This window comes from Notechis scutatus, chromosome 9 (assembly GCF_049901735.1).
Source record: "Notechis scutatus isolate UNSWTSFEM ecotype Mainland chromosome 9, rNotScu1.2, whole genome shotgun sequence".
NCBI lineage: Eukaryota > Metazoa > Chordata > Lepidosauria > Squamata > Elapidae > Notechis > Notechis scutatus.
Genome location: NC_142017.1, coordinates 19,122,190 through 19,144,689, shown reverse-complemented (window position 1 = coordinate 19,144,689; position 22,500 = coordinate 19,122,190). Strand labels below are relative to the sequence as shown.

The 22,500-nt window shown below is 42.0% G+C and overlaps 1 protein-coding gene across 7 annotated transcripts in view; it reads right to left on the bottom strand.

The window, feature by feature from the left end:
• Positions 1-22,500, bottom strand: part of SLC38A8 (solute carrier family 38 member 8) — a 44,775-nt gene that overhangs the window by 8,781 nt on the left and 13,494 nt on the right. For 5 of the 7 annotated variants that reach the window (XM_026671992.2, XM_087971728.1, XM_087971729.1 and 2 more), the window contains exons 2-6: positions 11,176-11,366; positions 7,365-7,563; positions 6,439-6,592; positions 5,244-5,348; positions 2,407-2,458 (exon numbers count right to left, since the gene is read on the bottom strand). In XM_026671992.2, coding sequence (XP_026527777.2) covers positions 2,407-2,458; positions 5,244-5,348; positions 6,439-6,592; positions 7,365-7,563; positions 11,176-11,364 — 699 coding nt within the window. In that variant the 5' untranslated portion in view covers positions 11,365-11,366. Of the gene's footprint in view, positions 1-2,406; positions 2,459-5,243; positions 5,349-6,438; positions 6,593-7,364; positions 7,564-9,509; positions 9,637-11,175; positions 11,367-22,500 lie in introns of those variants that run through there. The other 2 variants (XM_087971731.1, XM_087971727.1) reach the window with 2 other exon arrangements.

Genomic DNA, 22,500 nt, shown 5'->3' with positions numbered 1-22,500 from the left:
AGATTGGGTTCTTCCTTAGGCATCTTTCTTTGTTCATTTTAATGTTAATATTTATCTTTTTAAAGCATACATTCTCACTTTTATCTTGTAATCCGCTTAATGGTAAGGTGGGCAGCATAGACTGTAGAGATTTTCAATCCTCCAGGTCATGGTTGTCACAAAGGTGTTTTTTTATTTTTTATTTTGTTGGCAAAGGTGCTTTTTCAAGAGGCAACTGGACTTTCTTGTTTTTTTCTTTTGAAGAAATTTCGCTTCTCATCCAATCTGACTGGATTGGAATGGAAGGATTTATATTCCTTGCAGATAGCGGGTCATTTGCATCCTTTTAGAGGGCCTTGAAGCACTTGGGTGTTTATCTGTGATCTGCTTCAATGACCCTCTAAAAGGATGCAAATGACAAGCTGTCTGCAAGAAATATAAACGCTCCCATATTACCACCACTTACAATATTAGACAGTACAGTATCAACAGTAGAGACCTTCAAATATCTAAGTTCTACTATATCACGACCTAAAATTGACACCTAACATCAAAAACATCCTCAAAAAAGCACAACAAAGAATGTTCTTTCTGTGCCAACTCAGAAAGCTCAAACTGCCTAAGGAGCTGCTGATCCAGTTCTATAGAAGAATTATTGAGTCTGTCAACTGCACCTCTATAACTGTCCGGTTTGGTTCTGCAACCCAACAGGACAGACACAGACTTCAGAGGGTAATTAGGACTGCAGAAAATAGCAATTTCTACCAACCTGCCTTCCATGGAGGACCTGCATACTGCACGAGTCAAAAAGAGGGCTGTGAAAATATTTACAGACTCCTCACATCCTGAACATAAATTGTTTCAACTCCTTCCCTCAAAACGATGCTACAGAGCCCTGCACACCAGAGCAACTAAACACAAGGACAGTTTTTCCCCGAAAGCCATCACTCTGCTAAACAAATAATTCCCTCAACACTGTCCAACTACAGTATTTACAAAGTCTGCACTACTATTACTGTTAATCTTCTCATCACTTCTCATCTTCTCATCCCCTCCCACTTGTGACTGTATGACTGTAACTTTGTTGCTTGTATCCCAACAATTTATATTGACTGTTTCCTAATATGATTCAATTGCTTATTGTACCCTATGACTGTTATTAAGTGATGTAATTTATGATTCTTGACTCTTGATAAATGTATCTTTTCTTTTATGTACACTGAGAGCATTTGCACCAAGACAGATTCCTTGTGTGTCCAATCACACTTGGCCAATAAAGAATTCTATTCTAAAAAAAAAATTCTATTCTATTCTTCTATTCCCCCACCATCCAGTCAGAGCTGAAGAAGCTTCTTGGATGAGAAGCGAAACATCTTCAAAAGAAAAACAAGAAAGTCCAGTTGCCTCTTGAAAAAGCACCTTTGGGATGAGCAGCATAGACATTTAATAAAAATATAAATAAAATCACATCTACCTTTGACCCCTCCCCCCATCGTCTTGTCTTGTGCCATCTATCAGAAATGGTGTAGGGTCTCCTGCTTGGGGAAGGTTGGACTAGATGACTTACAAGGTTCCTTCAAACTCTGTTATTCTGTTATTCTTATCTAAGTTGGTCAGGCAGATTTTATTTAGAAGAACAGAAAAGCAGCGGCTGGTAGCGAGGGAATAAATCTGTGATTTCTTTGGCATACCATTCACTACACATATTTTTTCCCACATTAAGAAGAAGAAATCATGCATCAAAACATCTGACATTTTGTCTAGTTTGCTCACAGGGAAGAAATCATTTATGATTGATAAGAATAATACTGCCTAGGTCAATCATCCTGTTGGAGACCATGGCATCTCTTTGCTCCCATGACAGAAACTCTTCACGGAGGGCCGCATCAGGGCTGTGGTTGACAGGGCTGGCTGGGCGTGGCCGAGCGTGGCCAAAGGTGTGGCAAGTCCACTCATCGGGCATGGCTGATTGGGTGGGTGTGGCCAGCTTGACGCCTCTCCCAAACTGCTGCCATGTTTCCTCTTCGCATTGGGTAGACAAAGTGATTCATTTAACAACCGTGTTGCTAATTTAAGAACCGCTGTGATCTGCTTAACAAATGCGGCGAGAAAAAACGTAAAATGGGGCAAACTCGCTGAACACAAATGTCTCCCTTAGCAACATAAATTTTGGTCTCAATTGTGGTCGTAAGTCGAGGACCTCCTGCACAGCTCACATCTCAACACTTCTCAATTTCCTGATTTTAATGTAAACAAGGAATGGGGAATCAATGACAAAGTTCCTCTTTTTCTCCCGATAGTAAAAAGGTGGAGCCTACATCTATGTTTTTGCATCCTTAAAGATATTTATAAGTTTAAGTCTCCTTTTGCAACAAGGATTACAAAAGGAAAAGAAGAAAAAAAAGAAGGAAATGTTTATTTTATTACCTGAAATCCGAAACAGATGGTTGGGACAACGCTGAACATGGAGGCCCAAGAGCTGTCCGATTGAAAAACAAAACAAGGATGTGCATATGAAGGTGCCAGCCATTGGTCTACATCCGGGCTCTTCAAACTTGACAGCTTTAAGACTTGAGGACTTCAACTCCCAGAATCCCTCCTCCAGTCATGTTAGCTCAGGAATTCTGGGAGTTGAAGTTCCACAAGTCTTAAACTTTCCAAGTTTGCAGACCCTTGGTGTACATGGAAACGGCCAAATAAATCACAGTCTATTTGCTGTCTAGGTAGGAAAATGCCCGGAAAGATTTTTAAAGAATGAACTTCTTCCCCTGTTGTAGATTGGGTTCTTCCTTAGGCATCTTTCTTTGTTCATTTTAATGTTAGTATTTATCTTTTTAAAGCATACATTCTCACTTTTATCTTGTAATCCGCTTAATGGTAAGGTGGGCAGCATAGTCTGTAGAGATTTTCAATCCTCCAGGTCATGGTTGTCACAAAGGTGTTTTTTCTTTTTTCTTTTGTTGGCAAAAGTGCTTTTTCAAGAGGCAACTGGACTTTCTTGTTTTTTTCTTTTGAAGAAGTTTTGCTTCTCATCCAAGAAGCTTCTTCAGCTCTGACTGGATGGTGGGAAATGGGAGGATTTATATTCCTTGCAGATAGTTGGTCATTTGCATCCTTTTAGAGGGCTGTTGAAGCACTTGGATGTTTATCTGTGATCTGCTTCAATAACCCTCTAAAAGGATGCAAATGACCAACTGTCTGCAAGAAATATAAACACTCCCATATTACCACCACTTACAATATTAGACAGTACAGTATCAACAGTAGAGACCTTCAAATATCTAAGTTCTACTATATCACGACCTAAAATTGACACCTAACATCAAAAACATCCTCAAAAAAGCACAACAAAGAATGTTCTTTCTGTGCCAACTCAGAAAGCTCAAACTGCCTAAGGAGCTGCTGATCCAGTTCTACAGAGGAATTATTGAGTCTGTCAACTGCACCTCTATAACTGTCCGGTTTGGTTCTGCAACCCAACAGGACAGACACAGACTTCAGAGGGTAATTAGGACTGCACAAAAAACAATTTCTACCAACCTGCCTTCCATGGAGAACCTGCATACTGCACGAGTCAAAAAGAGGGCTGTGAAAATATTTGCAGACTCCTCAAATCCCGGACATAAACTATTTCAACTCCTTCCCTCAAAACAACACTATAGAGCCCTGCACACCAGAACAACTAAACACAAGGACAGTTTTTCCCCGAACACCATCACTCTGCTAAACAAATAATTCCCTCAACACTGTCCAACTACAGTATTTACAAAGTCTGCACTACTATTACTATTAATCTTCTCATCACTCCTTATCGCCCATCCCCTTCCACTTGTGACTGTATGACTGTAACTTTGTTGCTTGTATCCTTATGATTTATATGGACTGTTTCCTTGTATGATTCAATTGCTTATTGTACCCTATGACTGTTATTAAGTGATGTAATTTATGATTCTTGACTCTTGATAAATGTATCTTTTCTTTTATGTACACTGAGAGCATTTGCACCAAGACAGATTCCTTGTGTGTCCAATCACACTTGGCCAATAAAGAATTCTATTCTAAAAAATAATAATTCTATTCTATTCTTCTATTCCCCCACCATCCAGTCAGAGCTGAAGAAGCTTCTTGGATGAGAAGCGAAACATCTTCAAAAGAAAAAACAAGAAAGTCCAGTTGCCTCTTGAAAAAGCACCTTTGGGATGAGCAGCATAGACATTTAATAAAAATATAAATAAAATCACATCTACCTTTGACCCCTCCCCCCATCGTCTTGTCTTGTGCCATCTATCAGAAATGGTGTAGGGTCTCCTGCTTGGGGGAAGGTTGGACTAGATGACCTACAAGGTTCCTTCAAACTCTGTTATTCTGTTATTCTTATCTAAGTTGGTCAGGCAGATTTTATTTAGAAGAACAGAAAAGCAGCGGCTGGTAGCGAGGGAATAAATCTGATTTCTTTGGCATACCATTCACTACACATATTTTTTCCCACATTAAGAAGAAGAAATCATGCGGTATCTGTGATCAAAACATCTGGACATTTTGTCTAGTTTGCTCACAGGGAAGAAATCATTTATGATTGATAAGAATAATACTGCCTAGGTCAATATCATCCTGTTGGAGACCATGGCATCTCTTTGCACCCATGACAGGGGTGTCAAACTCAATTTCACGGAGGGCCGCATCAGGGCTGTGGTTGACCTTGGAGGGCTGGCTGGGCGTGGCCGACTGGGTGGGCGTGGCCAATGGGGTAGGTGTGGCAAGCTTGATGCCACTCATCGGGCATGGCTGATTGGGTGGGTGTGGCCAGCTTGACGCCTCTCCCCAAACTGCTGCCATGTTTCCTCTTCGCATTGGGTAGACAAAGTGATGCTCGCCCCTTACATTTTCTAGGACGGCCCTGTGGGCGCGATCTGACCACATCGCAGGCTGGATTCAGCCTGCAGGCCTTGTTTTGACACCCTTGACCTACGGGCTGGTTTGTCCCCTAGGGCAGGGGTCTCCAACCTTGGCAACTTTAAGCCAGGAGGATTTCAACTCCCAGAATTCACCAGCCAAAGCTGGCTAGGGAATTCTGGGAGTTGAAGTTCTCCAGGCTTAAAGTTGCCAAGGTGGGAGACCCCTGCCCTAAAGCAAATGAGGAGCACCAGACAGGATTTTCAGCAGCACCTCCTTAAGAGTGTCCTCACACAATCCCACAATGATTTATGACTTGCATCAAGGAGTCGAATTCAAGGACAGCCACGGGCAACTATGCCCATACTTACCTAGCAGAATGGAAACGCTCCTGCTTGACAGCGTGATCTGTTCGGAGATAATATTTCAGCACGATGACCAGCATCAGGTAGCAGGCAGCTAAAGTGCCAAGGATACTGGAAAAGATACGCAGAAAGAGCAAAAATTGGACGGTGGCAAAAGGTTCTGCAGGAAGTCCTCAAGAAGACCAACCTAGAACTAAGGAGATTTTTTCCTAATGGTGGGAACAGTTAACGGTGGAATGGCTTGCCTTCAGAAGTTGTAGATGCTTCAGTGCTGGATTGTTTTTAAGAAGAAATTGGACAACCATCTGTCTGAAATGGTAAAGAGGCTCCTGCCTGAATAGGAGGTTGGTCTAGAAGACCTTTGAAGGGCTTCCACAGAGAGGAAGGGGTCAAGCTATTTTCCAAGGCACCCGAAGGTCAGACAAGGAATCATGGGTGGAAACTGAACAAAGAGAGATTCAACCTGGAAATAAGGAGAAATTTTCTGACAGTGAGAACAATCAACCAATGGAAGAGAAATTGCTTTCAGAAGTTATGGGAGCTTCATCCCTGGAGGCTTTCAAGAAGAGACTGGACTCCCATCTGTCAGAAATGGTGTAGGCAGGGTTTCCTGCTTGGGCGGGAGGGGTTGGACTAGATGACCTACAAGGTCCCTTCCAACTCTGTTATTCTGTTATATGACTACAATGGAACCTGCCCATTAAGGTCATAAGTTCTGACGGTTGTAAAACAGTCATGTGACCAATCCAATGTTATTATTTTTTTTGCATTAAGTGAACACCAATTGTAAAGGTGCTGCTGCTGCAGTCATTGAGCAAAGTTTGCGGTCATTAAGCAAACCCATGGTTTCAGCTTTGCTGAAAACCAGATATAAGTGCAAGTCTTCAGCAAAACTATCATAAAATGAAGTCATGCGAATGCAGGAAGTGGCGGATGCTCCATTGCTGGAGGTTTTCAAGACTGGCAGCCATTTGTCTTCAGCAGGGGGTTGGACTAGATGATGTCCAAGGTCCCTCCCAACTATTCTATATTCTGTGCTCTTGTTTTGCACTTTACTCTGTCCAACCAGGGTAAAACCCATATTCTGTTTCACTTCCTCCCAAAACATACCCGGGGATATAAATCAGATCGAAGTTGGGGTTAAGACTTAATCCCTGGCATGCCCCAGTTCCAACACTGGACCCTTTGAACTCTTTCTTACCTTGTATATTTTTGGAAGCCAATTTGTCTTGGGATGGAGAGTGGGAAAATAACCAGGAGGCACAAGGTAGACAAAGTGAAACGTTGGTCAATAAACCAGGGCGGGCGAAAAGTGTCTCCATTCAGGGTTTCGTTGAGGGAGAAAGAGTCACATACTACAAGAGAGTTAGAAAAGGTCAGTGGTAGAAGAGGGCAGGTATCAGCGTTCCAGCTAACCAACTCCAACCCAATAAACTCCCAGACAATAAATTTCTCAAAGTTCCATTTTATTAGAGTTGTCATATCGGCACATCTGGGAAAACTCAAATCTGAGAGTTCTGGGTTTTCCCTTCCCAAAAGAGAAATCCAAGATCCATCCCCTGCACCCACCAGTCCATCACATGGCCCAATCAAAACATCATCCCAACTGGAGACCTTCCTCTAAACACTCCTTTCCAGGTGCAGAGCAAGCTTGTCCTTGACTCTCTGAAAAAGAATGTTGTTGAGTCTAATCTTCTTCCTCTCTATGAAATCCCCCCTCCCAAATTCCCAGGCACTAAATGTGGCAGCCTCAAAGCTTCCAAGGAAAACATGACTTTCAAGGCTGACAGCAGGAATGTATCAAAAGGCTTTTGAAGTTGACCGATTTATCAGTTTGTCTCCTTCTGCTTTGTTTTTTTGATCTACAGACAGTCCTAGATTTATGGTCGATCATTTAGCAATTGTTCCAAGTTACAACAGACCATGAAAAAGGTTTTTGGGACCCCAATTCAAAGTTCGGACTTGTGCACCCTCACACACACGCACAAAACTTCATGACTGAGTATTTTTTTTCTGCTGAAAAAATAAAGTCACTTCCTCTACTGTCTCCACCACCTCACCCAGCCCAAAAAAGACTGCTGAGTACCAAAGCAGAGTTAGCATTTTCTGAGGAAATCCAGGTCTCACATTTTTCCAGTTGATCTCCCATAACTCTGAGGAAGGCCACGGAGATCATGAAGAGGTTCAAGATGAAGCACACTTCACAAAGCTTGCCCACAGCTGACCCACAGATTTCTCTCACCACACCTTGGTAGGTTGTCTGAGTGCTGATGGAAGCAGCATAACCCAAGATTACTAAGCCACTAATAAGGAATATCAAAGATCCCTGCAAAGAAGAGACAAGAGAAGAAGACACTGAAGATAAGTACTGTAGAAGCCAATTGAAAACAAGTCAATAAAATTTGTCCCTGTCCATGGTTCTGAAGTCTCAGGAGTATCTCTAAGAATTACCTTGGGTAGCCACTACTTGCATTTCTAGAGAAGGCAAATGGCAGACCTCTTACCATTGGCCCATCCACTTGATACATTAGACTAAGTTCACACAACATGCTAAACCCAGGTTAGCTCAACATATTGTCTACATATGCATTCCATGTTATGCCCAAATTATCCACATTAACATGATGGGCTTTGTTTACCCAACAGATTAAGTCCATGACCAGGTTTCCCCCAAAACACCAGATCACAAACACCTTTAGTCTAGTCTAGGCTTGTAATGAAAATTAGTCTTCATCCTTAAGAGGGATCAAATGGAGAGCTCTGCTGTTGAAGATTTATTGTGGATTTTTTCCATTAATCCTAAATTCTAGTCGCTACAAGTTGGACAAAAAGTGAAATTAATGTCCCAGTTTATTTATAGAATCAGGAGGGCGGAGCTGGTGTCATGACGATATGGCATGCGATCTTGGAGGTCTGAGATCGCAGCCGATATCTTCACCCCTGGATGGTCCAAACGGATCTAAACCATCCCAAAGAGACGGTGATAGTGAAAAGCGCATCCTGTAGATCCCAGGGATACCAGAAAGTCCCTGGTAGATCCAGGAGAAGCACTTTTTGCCAGCGGCGAAGAGGCAGCCATTAAAGCTGCTGAAGTTGGGACAGCTCCGAAATGGAAGAGAAGGTTGGATCTTCTTTAGATGTTTGAGAAGGTTGGATCTTCTTTAGATGTTTGAGAAGGTTGGATCTTCTTAAGATGTTTGAGAAGGTTGGATCATCTTTAGATGTTTGAGAAGGTTGGTTCTTCTTTAGATGTTTGAGAAGGTTGGTTCTTCTTTACATGTTTGAGAAGGTTGACTCTTGCTTCTTACCAAGTAAGCTCTCAGACAAAGGTGTCCATCAGAACTCAGCCAGCATCAGAACTTTGGCATTGGCTAAATATTACAAAGCAGTTTTCCACCAAAAGAAATAGGTAGCCCAATCCTGCTTAAAGTTCAGATATATGACTTTCTTTACAACTTTACAGAAAAATTAATAAAACGTGTTAAGGCTTAAATTTTCATGGACCAATGCAACTGTAACTATATCAGCCTTTACTATGGCACAAGCCATTTCGTGTTGTTGATGCAACTAAATAGTGTGGAATTGGACACAAAAGGACAATTTTCTTTAAAATGTGGAGAATTTGGACATGTATAACTTTCTCAGGATGTTTATATGCATGTATAAATCTCAGGATTTATTTTTTGGGAGGGAGGGAGGGAGGGAGGGAGGGAGGGAGAGAGAGAGAGAGAGAGAGAGAGAGAGAGAGAGAGAGAGAGATTCAGAAATGGAAAAGACTGAACATGTTATTATATTACATTGTGCTGGTTGCAATAAATAAAGCTACCAACCAGCTGTGGATTTTGGATGGTCTCTCCCCACACCCACCCACCCACCCACCCACGGGCCAATGCAGCTTTGGATATATTTTAACAATCCATTATACCTATTATCTTGTAAGCAATTGACAAACCAAATAAAATAAAATCTTCAAAAATGTTCCTTTTGTAGTGTAAAGGTTTGGGCCACCTTAAACCTACTGAAAATCAAGTGCTACATTGCCCAAGGACATCAAGCAACCTCAAAGTAGTTTGAAATGTAGATTATTTTAAGAGAGATCCCTTCCAAAAATGATGATTTTTTTTTCTCCTTTTCTCCTTGAACCTAACCTTCCTTGTAGGATTGCTAAAGTCAATGTTGTAGTTAAATTAAGAAGAGACCATTCACTGTGTTTGATGGGATATGGGGGAAAGCGAGGAGAAACAGAACAGCACACCAATATAAATAATGCACCATTAAATTTAAATTATTCATCCTTAAATGAAGAGCTTGTTCAATGTCCGTTCTCCATTCTGAATGGGACAGCTCAGTTGAACTTATTTTTCAAATGGCATGAAATAGCTTTCCATGCACAGGTGGGCTGTAGGAAGAGAAAGATGCCAAATCAGAATGAAGCCTTGCCAGGCAAATAAATCCTCAACTTGCAATCACATCTAGGACCAGAATTTCCATTGCAAAAGGAAAGTGGGCGGTGCTTGAGTTGCACCTGATTTTATGACCTTTTCTTGCATCAGCCAAGAGAACTGCTACACAAGGGGTCGAGTGAATCACATGGTTGTTAAGCAGAACTGGCTTCCCCCATTCACAGAAGGCAAATGGGGAGGTCCTACCTGGTGATCACATGACCCCAGAAGACTACAACCATTGCAAATACCTGCTGCCTGGTTGCCAAGTACCCGAATTTTGATCACATGATGTTGATGTTGCTGCAACAGTCATAAGGGTGAGGACCGATTGCAAGTCACTCTTTTCAATGCCTATGCCAATGACTGAATGGTCACTAAACACATGCCTGTAAGTCAAGGACTACATGTAGATGCATTCCTGGCAAAGGACCTCTCTAAGTCTTCCTTCTTTATGGTTATTTACAACCTGTGGGACTGGCTCCCAAATCAACAGTTAAGACTGGATGACCCAAATTTTATCATTTATTTATTCCATAAGGACCAGGTAATCCAATCTACAGGAGATCTCAGGAAGCCCAATCCACAAGAGATCTCAGGTATCCAATCTACAAGAGATCACAGGTAATCCATTCCACAAGAGATCTCAGGAGGTCTAATCCACAAGCGATCTCAGGGATCCAATCCACAAGAGATCTCAGGAGGTCTAATCCACAAGAGATCTCAGGAGGTCTAATCCACAAGAGATCTCAGGAGGTCCAATCTGCAAGAGATCTCAGGTGGTTCAATCTGCAAGAGATCTCAGATATCCAATTTACAAGAGATCTCAGGTGATTCAATGATCCACAAGAGATCTCTGGTATCCAATCCGCAAGAGATCACAGGAGGTCTAATCCACAAGAGATCTCAGGGATCCAATCCACAAGAGATCTCAGGAGGTCTAATCCACAAGAGATCTCAGGAGGTCTAATCCACAAGAGATCTCAGGTATCCAATCCACAAGAGATGTCAGGTATCCAATCCACAAGAGATCTCAGGAGGTCCAATCTGCAAGAGATCTCAGGTGGTTCAATCCACAAGAGATCTCAGGAGGTCTAATCCACAAGAGATCTCAGGAGGTCTAATCCACAAGAGATCTCAGGGATCCAATCCACAAGAGATCTCAGGAGGTCTAATCCACAAGAGATCGCAGGAGGTCTAATCCACAAGAGATCTCAGGGATCCAATCCACAAGAGATCTCAGGTGGTCTAATCCACAAGAGATCTCAGGAGGTCTAATCCACAGGAGATCTCAGGAGGTCCAATCTGCAAGAGATCTCAGGTGGTTCAATCTGCAAGAGATCTCAGGGATCCAATCCACAAGAGATCTCAGGAGGTCCAATCTGCAAGAGATCTCAGGTGGTTCGATTCACAAGAGATCTCTGGTATCCAATCTGCAAGAGATCTCAGGAGGTCCAATTTACAAGAGATCTGGAGAGCTTTCCATTGTCACTTACCAGTTCCACGTAGATCGCTGGGGCCATTCCACCAGCTTTATTGAAGGCCCAGGGGAAATTCAGGAGTCCTGCTCCAAGGGCAGATTTTAGCAAGATGAAGATGGCACCAAAGGAGGAAAGTTGGGGGCTATCAGATTCCAGAGATGGCTTAGCTAGCAAGCTGATGCTCTCTCTAGCCAACTCCTCCATGTCTGAAAAGAAAAGGAGGACTGGGTGTTTTATTGCTATCCGGTCTAAATAGACATCAACAATTCCACAATACTTCTCAAAGAAGTCAATCCGGTTCCATGGCTTTGCAGAAAAGTTCAAAAGATTTTCTCCGTCTGGGAAAAAAAATGACAAAAACAATGGGAAGAAGGGGTCCAAAGGTTTTTTTCCCCACCCCTGGTCCACTCACAAGCTTAACCTATTGAGGGGAGGGGGCTGGGAAATGAGAGGAACGTGTGAAATAGAGTAAACAGTCCTAGGACTGAAGGAATGTGAAATGTCATGTACATATACAAGTGCTAAAAATAAATGAAGCTTTTCTGGGCATTTTGCAGCCCCTAATGGACACAATATGAAGAACAGCTGCAGGATTTGGGTTTGGCTAGTCTAGAGAAAAGCAAAATTAGGGGTGACATGATAGCAGCATTCCAGTATTTGAAGGGCTGCCACAAAGAAGAGGGGGTCACATTATTTTCCAGAGCACCAGAGGGCAGGACAAGAAACAATGGTTGGAAACTAACCGAAGAGAGAAACAACCTAGAATTAACAGTAAAGACAACTCACCAGTGGAACAGCTTTGCCTTCAGAAGTTGTGGGTGCTCCATCACTGGAGGTTTTTAAGAAGAAACTGGGCAGTTATTTATCTGGAATGGTACAGGGTCTAGTGCTTGAGCAGGGGGTTGGACTAGAAGACCTCCAAGGTCCCTTCCAACTTCTATTCTACTCTATTCTTTAGAAGGTTCAATGGGAGAGGTTAAAAGTGAACATCATGAAAATAGCAAACATGCTAGAGATTCTGCAGGGAGATATTTGCTGACCGAGGCCAACTTAAACCAGAGCCAAGGTATGCAAGTTGGCAGCACCCAGTCTTTGGTTCAACATTCAGATGTTCCTCAACTTTGGCATCTGCAACATGGTAGGTGGGGAATTTTGGGACCTGAATGTCAATTAAGATCTTCAGTCCTCCAGGTAGAGTTGTCTGGAAGTTGAGTCATGGGAACAGGAGGTCTTTTCTTGGGTTTGAAATGTTTTACTGTTGATCCAAGGAGATTCATGCTGCGCATGTTGGTTAGGGGGACCTCATATATGTCCTCCGGGGGAGGGGGGGGTTTCATTCCGCATCTAACTGAATAGGCTCATTAGGTGAAAATGAAACCCCTCTGGGGGACTTATATAGGGTCCAGTGGTGGGATTCAATTTTTTTTACTACTGGTTCTGTGGGTGTGGCTTGGTGGGCATGGCAGGGGAAGGATACTGTAAAATCCCCCTTCCTTCCCCACTCCACCAACCTGCTTTCCAGCTCCGTTCTCCTGTGCAGGGCAACAGAAGAAGACCCAACCGATCAGCTGGGACTCAGGAGGAAGAGAATAGATGGGGTTGGCGGGGCCAGTCAGAGGTGGGATTTGCCAGTTCTCCAAAAGACCCAAAATTTCCACTACCGGTTCTCCAGAACTGGTCAGAACCTGCTGAATACCACCTCTGATAGGGTCCCCCTAACCAACTTCCTCAGACTGATGAAGTTCCTTAGATAAGCAGTGAAATATTTCAAATCAAGAAAGAAAAGAAGTCCCGTTGCCATTACTCAACTTCCAGTCTAGTACTTGAAGTCCACCCATCTTAAAGTTGGTTGAGATACTGTACACTTGGGCTGGATGTCTTAAGGCTGAGGACCACCGCTGCTTCCTTTAACCTGTCAACAAACTTCAGAAATCCAAGCCCTCAAACTTGAAGATGTCCAAGGCTTGGAGGTGATGTTTTAGACAAAAGAGATACCCAAGAAGTTGGGTGTCTACTCAAATGTTGAAAGAGCCAAAAGGTTGGCCATGGCTACGTGAAGAAGCTTTGACCCTTTTGTCATGACTTACAGCTGCTACCTTGATTTTATTATTTTATTTTATGATTTTATTTCATTATTTTAGGTTCCCTCCTTGCACATCTCCATTTACTATCAAAGTTTCAAATAATGTTAGGCATCAAGCATACAGACACCACAAAAGCAGGGGTGGTATTCAGCAGGTTCTGACCAGTTCTGGAGAACTGGTAGCAGACATTTTGAGCAGTTCGGAGAACCAGCCAATCCCACCCCTGACTGGCCCCGCCAACCCCATCTCTTCTCTGCCTCCCACTGAGTCCCAGCTGATCGGCTGGGTCTTCTTTGGTTGCCCTGCCCAAGAGAACGGAGCTGGAAAGCAGGTTAGTGGAGTGGAGAGGGAATGGGGATTTTGCAATATCCTTTCTCTGCCACTCCCATCAAGCCACACCCACCAAGCCACGCCCACAGAACCGGTAATTAAAAAATTTGAATCCCACCACTGCACACCCAGCCACACACACACACACCCCAAATGAGCATAACGAAATTAGTAATAAAGTGACCTGATTTCATGTGGGAATTTTATAGTTTTAAAAAACCCAAATGCATACCAACTAGAAAAAACACCAAGGCAACATATCAAGAAAGAACTACACAGTTCAGAGCAATTTTCAAAAGCAGGAAGGCAGCAAAAAATGTGGAATAGTGTGGGTGGATGTGTTAAATATACACTGTGTGTGTGTGTGTGTGTGTGTGTGTGTGTGTGTGTGTGTGTGTGTGTTTGCCCATTTGTTTTTCTATAGAACCAAGAACGGGTAGCTTAGTCTACAGAAATACCAAGAAATTTTTCAAAAGAGCTTGATTTGTCAGAACTAAGGCCAGCTTCTTTTTATCTGGTTATCTATCACCAGGTCCGTAATTTGTTTTTTTACTTCCCAGCCATGTGACCTTCTGATCTCGGTAAGCAGGATAAAGAGATTTTAATCAGCTGCTATAAAGAATTATGAATGGCTAAAATTGTTCCTGTCATCCTGATTAGGTGTTTGCAACGTGCTGCATTCGGAGCCATTCAAAGTGTCCCTTTTAAACCATCAGCAGCCTACCAAAGAATGCTTAATTGGCTGGTGTGATTCAGAATTTAGCCATTGGGCTGGAAGTAAAGGGCTTGGCCAATAAGGAAAAGCTCAGCACAGACTGGCACACTTTAATTTCGGAAGGATGGAGAGAATTCAAGGTCTTTTGAGAACTTTCACTAATCTTGCCTTTGTGACACTGTAAGTAGAGCCAAACTGGCCTTTTAACAGCCCAGGGGACATTTTTTTATATCCCACCTTTATTATTTTTTACAAATAACTCATGGCAGCAAACATAACCAATACACCTTCCTGCTTCTCCTGTTTTCATGTGAGAGGAGTTGGGCTGAGAGTGACTGGCCCAAAGTCACCCATTTGGCTTTCATGCCTAAAACAGGATTAGAACTCACTGTCTCTTGGGGATTGGTCAAAGTCACCCAACTGGCTTTCGTGTCTAAGGCAGGACTAGAACTCGCTGTCTCCTGATGATTGGCCTAAAGTCACCCAGACAGCTTTCATGCCTAAAGTGGAACTAGAACTCATTATCTTCTAATGGTTGGTCCAAAGTCACCCAGCCAGCTTTTATGGCTAAGGCAGGATTAGAATTCACCATCTCCTCTCTCGTCATGACACTTATGGCAAAGAGAAGGCTTTTGGTTACAGTATCCTGTAGCCTCTATGCACACGCAGGAAAAATGAATTTTTTACAAGACTATTGAAGGAGCAGCTGGATCTCTGGATTTTTCCTATCTCCAAACTCCACCCATTACATAAGAACTGCCAAATCATATTAAGAACTGCTTTATTTGTTCTTCCCATCAAATTCCACTTTTTCCTCCATTGTCTCTTCTAGATTGTAGGTCTGTAAGGAGAAGCTATTCCCTCTGACCCCAATGGTACTAAAGAGTAAGGTGAAATGAATTAAGTAGTGGCCCGTTACAATTCTCTGCCTAACTGATTTTTTTATTTTGACCGATGAAGTTACTTGAATGAGCAACAAAAGGTCTCAGATTAAACAAACTTCGCTCCAGTGCCATGATGTCTAACCTTTTGGGATTCTTTTGGCCTGGATGATTGAATTTTCACTGATATATTGAAATATGTTTTGGGGAGAAACCACTTCAGTTGGCGTGGCAAGACTTAGTACATTCCAAAGACTCTCTGACTGACTAATTTTCCCATTTTGACTGATGAAGTTATCTGGATGGGTAACGGAAGGTCTCAGATTAACAAAGTTTGATCCAGTTGCCATGATTTTAACCTTTTTAGATAGTGGCCCACTGAGGAACAACAAAGTCAAAATCAGTGTTTAAGAAGAATTAAGAGAACCTATCAGCCTAGCATTATTCGAGAACCACAGAATCCCAATGAAGCCAGGCAAGATAAGAATGAGGAAGCGCTTAATCAATACAGGCACTACTTACTGCCATTCATTTAGTCACCATAAGAGTTACAACTCCACTGAAAAAAGTGATTTACAACCAGTCCTCAGACTTACGACTATCACAACATGACGGTCACATAATCAAAATCCAGGCACTTTGGCCACCAGCATATATTTATGATGGTCGCAGAGTTCCAGGTTCCCATGATTTGTGACGTTCCCAGATGCCTTCTGACAAGTAAAGTCAATGGAGGAATTGGATTCACTTAACGATGGCATAACTCACTTAACAACTGCAGTGATTTACTCACAATCATGGCAAAAATGGTCCTAATAATCAGGTGTGAGTCATTTACTAACTGTCCTGCTTAATAAATTCAATGTAGAGAAATTCAATGAAAATAATTTAAATGTAGAGAAAAGGAACGTCCTATACTTAGGCAAGAAAAACCAAAAGTACCCATATAGACTGGGTGAAACCAGGCTCAACAGCAGTAACTGTGAGAGGGATTTTGGAGTCTTAGTGGACAACCAGCTAAATAGGAGCCAGCCGTGTGCAGCGGCAGCCAAAAAAGCCAATGCAATCCTAAATTGCATTAACAGAGGGATACAATCAAGATCAAGAAAGGTACTAGTAATACCACTCTATAAAGCCTTAGTAAGACCACACCTAGAGTACTCCATCCAGTTTGGTCACCACACTATAGAAAAGATGTTGAGACTCTAGAAAGAGTGCAGAGAAGAGCAACCAGGATGATGAGGGGACTGGAGGCTAAAATATACAATGAACGGTTGCAGGAACTGGGCCTGGCTAGTCCAGTGAAGAGAAAGACCAGGGTGACAGAATAGCAGTCTTCCAATATTTGAGGGGCTGCCCCAGAGAGGAGGAAGGGGTCAAGCTGTTTTCCAAGGCACCCAAAGGCCAGACAAGGATTAATGGTGTCAGCTTTGGAAGCCATATTGAGATCCGATGCTCCCATGCTGCCACAATTGAGCCTAGGAAATTGGGAGGGGGGAATCCATTGGAGTATATCTAGTTAGATATAATAAAATTCTTTTTCTGATTCAAGGTCAGGTCGTGTTGCACATAGTGAAAGGAAGTCTCAAGTTGGGACGGATGGTGATTGGGCCATGGGATGTGGTGATGGGTGAAGGGGATGGATTTGTAGTTTTTACTTATTGTAAGGAAGCCCAGAACTTTCAGATTCAGGATTCCACAGTGGTGCCAGTTACTATCCAAATAAAAGGAACCTTTGAGAGGATGCCTGTCTCTTGAGTTATTGGGTGGAATGGAGGTTTGCTGGAACGCTGACAAATGGATGGAATGGAAATCAAGGAGGGATTCAACTTAGAAATAAGAAGAAATTTTCCAACAGGGAGAGCAACAGGGGTGGGATTCTACCAGTTCTGTCCACCTCTGTACAACCTGTTGCTTTGAACAGCAGCAGACATAGAACCAGTTCTAAGTCTGCTGCTGTTTTGGCCCACCCGCCCTCCCAGGCTCTTACCTGTCCTTTATTTCCTGCTTTTTCAACCACAGCTGCTTTGCGCAGCATAGCTGCGGTTGAAAAAGCAGGAAAAAAGGGCTTTTCCAACTGCTGCACACCCGCACGCAGCGCTGCTCAGCTGTCCGGGCAGCTCAGCAGGTCGTAAATTGCACTCGCGCAATGCAGAGCAACACAACCAGTAGTTATACTAGTCAGATCCCATCCCTGGAGAGCAATCCACTAATGGAACAGAAGTCGCCTTCAGAAGTTGTGGGAGCTTCATCTCTGGAAGCTTTCAAGAAGAGACCGGAGAGCCACTTGTCAGAAATGGTCTCCTGCTTGGGCGGAGGGTTGGACTAGATGACCTACTAGGCCCAAAATGGGTAGCGTGGTAGAAACGTCAGTCACCTAGTTACTATCTTTGCAAACTATTTATGGAATGCACTTTTGGTTTTCAAGCTGCCACACTGCTCCCCTCTCCCTTTCTGTTGGCAACTCTAAAAAGACCAGAGAAATATTGTATGAGTTGACAAAGGGACCGCCACTTGTCTGGAATGGTGTAGGGTCTCCTGCTTGGACAAGATCCAGCTGTCAGGGTTCCGAGTAATGGAGCCATAGCAAACAGAACTCCGAGGCAGTAGGTTCCTCAAAGGATAAGTTTTATTGGGCATATCCTATTGGCACAGGCCGGTGAAAACCGACTTCCCATGGTTTTCACCTAATTAAAAGTAAAAAAGCTTTTCCCCCTTCTGGCAGGTGGGTTATCCAACATGCTAAACCTTAAATCCAAATTGGGAGCTGGGAAAAAACAAAAGCATGGCAACAGAAAATAAATCAGGTGAGAAGTTGACCTATAGCTGCTCCAATGGGTCTTCCTCAGTCGCCCCAGCAGAGCTTCTATAAAGCAGTGTACCCCCAAAGAGCAGCCTTTAGGGATTGGCGTGGTAGCTTCCTAGAGATATTTGCCTGGCATTGGTGCAGGTCAGGGGTCCCCAAACTTGACAACTTTAAGACTTGTGGGCTTCAACTCCCAGAATTCTCCATGGGAAATTGACTTGTTTTTAATACAAAAGGGGTCCTTTCCAAAAAAACAGATATTAGGTTTTAAGTAAAGGAGACTACATAAAATCAAATGACAGCTACAGAATGGCATAGAATATAACAACATTGGAAATACTGAAAGATGCTTTTGAAAACTGGAATCAGAAGTTAATATTGACAATGTCAAGAGTGATGTTTGCTTCTATGGCGAGACTGTGTGCAAAAGATGTTTCGACAAGACAGAGTTGACACTGGAGGTAAATCTACAAACAGACGTTTACACAGTGACATAAAGACAGATGTTTCTTTGGGCATATCAAAGAGTTAATGCCAATTAAACCAGTTAAACTGAACCAGTTAATGCCAATGTTAATCAAAATTGAATTACAAATAAGCCAAGTAACCTGGATAATTCTTTTATAGTGGATTTACAAGAGATTTTCTAAAGCTAAGATGGATCTTGTGAGAAAGGGTAAAAAAGGAATGAAAAGAAATTGAGTTCCATAACATGATTTGAATGTTGAATTACTATTTGAATGGAATAAAGATTAAGACTGTTAAAAGTAAATGGAAGGAATTTTACAGTTGGTTTGATTAAAGGCAAAATACATATGTTATTTCTGGCAACCATTAATAAATTCTTGACCCAAAGACTGAAGTGATGATATTTTATCACATAAGGAATGAGACATGGGATGAAGAGATCGTGGTTAAAATTTAAGAGGTTGTGAAATGTTACTAAAATTCTTATACTTGTGATGAAAACTGGGAGTCACCTCCTTATATATTTCTTTCCTTCTTCTTTTTCTATATTCTTTTTCTTTCCTTTATATTTTCTTCTTCTTTTTTTGGTACCTTCTAAGTTTCCTTTAGTTTGTACTGTTTTGCATATAATCTTTTCAAAAATTACTTTTTTAAAAATACAGCCATTAGGAACTTATTCCACTACATTATTTCTACCCGATAACCAATAATTCTCAGCATAATAGCGTACTTTAATTATAAGTAAAACTATACTAACTTTCTTCTCTAATATTAAAGTAAGGATCCAGATACGACTGGAATTAACTCCGATCCTTTTTCACACATAAGACAAAATTAAATGAGTTGAAAATGGAAGTATATGATGACGACAGTTGCCTTTTCATTCTTTTGTCAGAAAAGAAGGAAGCAGAGACACAAAAGGCTGGAACACAATTTATCATTATGCGCAAACCAGTGGTGGATTTAGCAGAGTATTATCTCTCTCTGTGGGATACCTGTCTCACTCAAAGAATACATGTGCCAGCCTATTTCTTCTCATACTTTTTCATTTAAAAATATAGGAATATTTTCTGCACTGCTGTTTTTATGATGAGACCCTGGAGTGACTTCTGCTGAGTCTGCTATGCATTGACATTGTGGCTGTACATGTTTTACTTGCACAATGCTGTCAAGGAGAAGTCCCCGGGACTTGTATGAACATGGAAAATCAAGCACGGAAATGATCAAATAGCTCTGTGAAATAGCAATGGCCAAAATGGAGCAATCAGTTCTCAGAATGTTCTGCTTCTTACATACTTTGCCCAGAATGGGCCAATCTTTATTCACTGTCCTTTTATCCTCTTTATTCCCTATGGGAGGGCCATTCACCGTCCACCTGAGCCTTTATTCCTGAGTCGAGTCGACCCTTGTTCCGCAGCTGTTTCCTTCTTCTGGCAGCTCTGTGCATGTGCACACTGGGAACAGACTCCAGCTGTTCTTCTGCCCCACTGATCTCCGACTCCGAACGCAGCTGATAACTGTCGGACAGCCCTGGCTCCATCTCTGCCTCTGATGCAGAGCCCTCATCCGAGCCTTCCTCAGACTCCAGGACAGGCCCATGTTCCTCCCCAACCTCCTCACTGTCTGAGTCTGCTGCCACTCCACTGGCCACTGGCAGGCCACAACACTTAGTATTTCAGGTATGGGTCAGACCTTCCTTGGACAAGGAGATGGTGGTGGCATTTGGGGTGTGGTCTGATCTTGAAAAAGGTCTATATTCACAAGTCACTTATTTGAATCACTCAATCAATGAATCAATGGGGAATCAATTCAGGAGCCCCTTGAATGAATGAATGAATGAATGAATGAATGAATGAATGAATGAATGAATGAGCAAATCAACTAACCAGTGGGGGTATATTCATGAACCACTTCCTGTTCTAAATACTACATTTCCAGCTGTGGTGGGATTCAAATTTTTTTACTACCGGTTCTGTGGACGTGGCTGGGTGGGCGTGGCAGGGGAAGGATATACTGCAAAATCCCCCTTCCCTCCCCACCCCACAAACCTGCTTTCCAGCTCCGTTCTCCTGTGCAGGGCAACCAAAGAAGACCCAGCCAATCAGCCGGGACTCAATGGGAGGCAGAGCATAGATGGGGTTGGCAGGGCCAGTCAGAGGTGGCATTTGCCGGTTCTCCGAACTACTCAAAATGTCCGCTACAGATTCTCCAGAACTGGTCAGGACCTGCTGAATACCACCTCTGATTTCCAGACATATGCAAATCATCATTAGGACACTAAAGTGAACAGGTTCTAGAAGAAAAGGGAATCTTCTAAAAATGACCATTCTTTTGCATTTAATTACTATGAAACTAAGGAATTTTGAAATTGGCCTGATCTTGACAGACAGATAAAAATACACATACACATACATAATAATATAATATACATATATATATGGAATGAATGGGACTGGGACTGGGACTGGGACTGGGACTGGGAATAGAATAGAATAGAATAGAATAGAATAGAATAGAATAGAATAGAATAGAATAGAATAGAATAGAATAGAATAGAATAGAACAAGGGAAGGGAAGGGAATACATTGAAGAGAAGAGAAGAGAAGAGAATATAGAATAGAATGGAATGGAATAGAATAGAATAGAATAGAATAGAGAAGGAATAGAATAGAATAGAATAGAGAATAGAATAGAATAGAATAGAATAGAATAGAATAGAATAGAATAGAATAGAATAGAATAGAATAGAATAGAATCTGGAAGGGACCTTGGAGGTCTTCTAGTCCAGCCCCCTGCTCAAGCAGGTTACCCTATACTATTTTAGACATAAACTGTAGAGTGAGCAGTTAAGAGGTTAAAATGGGCAAAAGAAATAAGAATGTACATAATTTTGAACAATGCTCAAAAGATTTAATTCCAGGCCAGTGTATACCAGGCATAATATATTAAAGGATGAGCGCTTTCATCCCAGTTGTCAAGAGATAAAGATTTTACCCTTCCTGGTTTTTATAATTGCACCAAGACAAAGCTTAGTATGAAAAGACACCTCCTTTCTTCGGGATCCTTTCATCAAATACCTTTTGCCTTCATCAAACTGTCTAATCTCTGCTAATCCCCAAAGAGATGATGATGCATGGAGTAATTTTTACTGGTCTCCTGGCCTTGACGCTATCCCATAATCAACCTATTGGACTATTCCATAATCAAGCTGGGTTAAAAAAGAAAAAAAAAATCAGATTTACTCCAACAGGATTCAAGAAACCAAGATAAAGATGAAACCTATTTTTTAGACTTTAGAAAGAGTTTTGATCATGTGCCTGAGAGTAAAGCTCTTTTTTCTAAAGCTCTAACATTTAAGAGTTTTAATACAGGGCAGGAAAAAGGTGTGCGTGGGAGAGTTTTGAAAGGAGCATTCTGAATCATTTGCACACATTTTTGGACTCTGGGCGTTTCACAAGTTAGAATATATGGCTCACCTTTGCAAAACAGAGATACGCAAAAGGCAACGGAGACCAAGAACAGAGAAAATATGCCAAAAAGAATTTAGGGGTAGAAGTAATAAACCAATGAATCCAGTATTTTAAAATAAGTGGATGGATCTTATGTCAGGATCACTTTGTTCCTTAATTTCAAAGATGCTTAAACTGCCAATATTTTGTAGAGAACAAAGTGTGCTTTGAAAGTTTCGCGGACTGTGAATCACACACAGCAAATGGAAAATTTAAGTGGAGGGACCAGGGTGAGCTTAAGATTTGAAAGCAGTTTTTCAACTCGGGATCAGTACCAGATCATGATTGGAGAGAGAAAAATAAGTGTTTTTGTTTCATTTTGTTTTAAACTTTACAACAAACTGCGCAATGCCAGCACTCTTGCAGCGGTGGGAATTTTTACAGGTCGCAAAGCCTGCTGCTTTGCTGTTGTTGTAAATGTTGTAAAAACATGGGTTGTGCTGGTAAGAAGTGAACTGTATTGTGAAGTTTTCGTGTTTTCTGAGATATTGTTATGGCAGGGCTTTCCCGAGACCTGAAAAATAATTTCAAGGTTTTCTCTAGAATA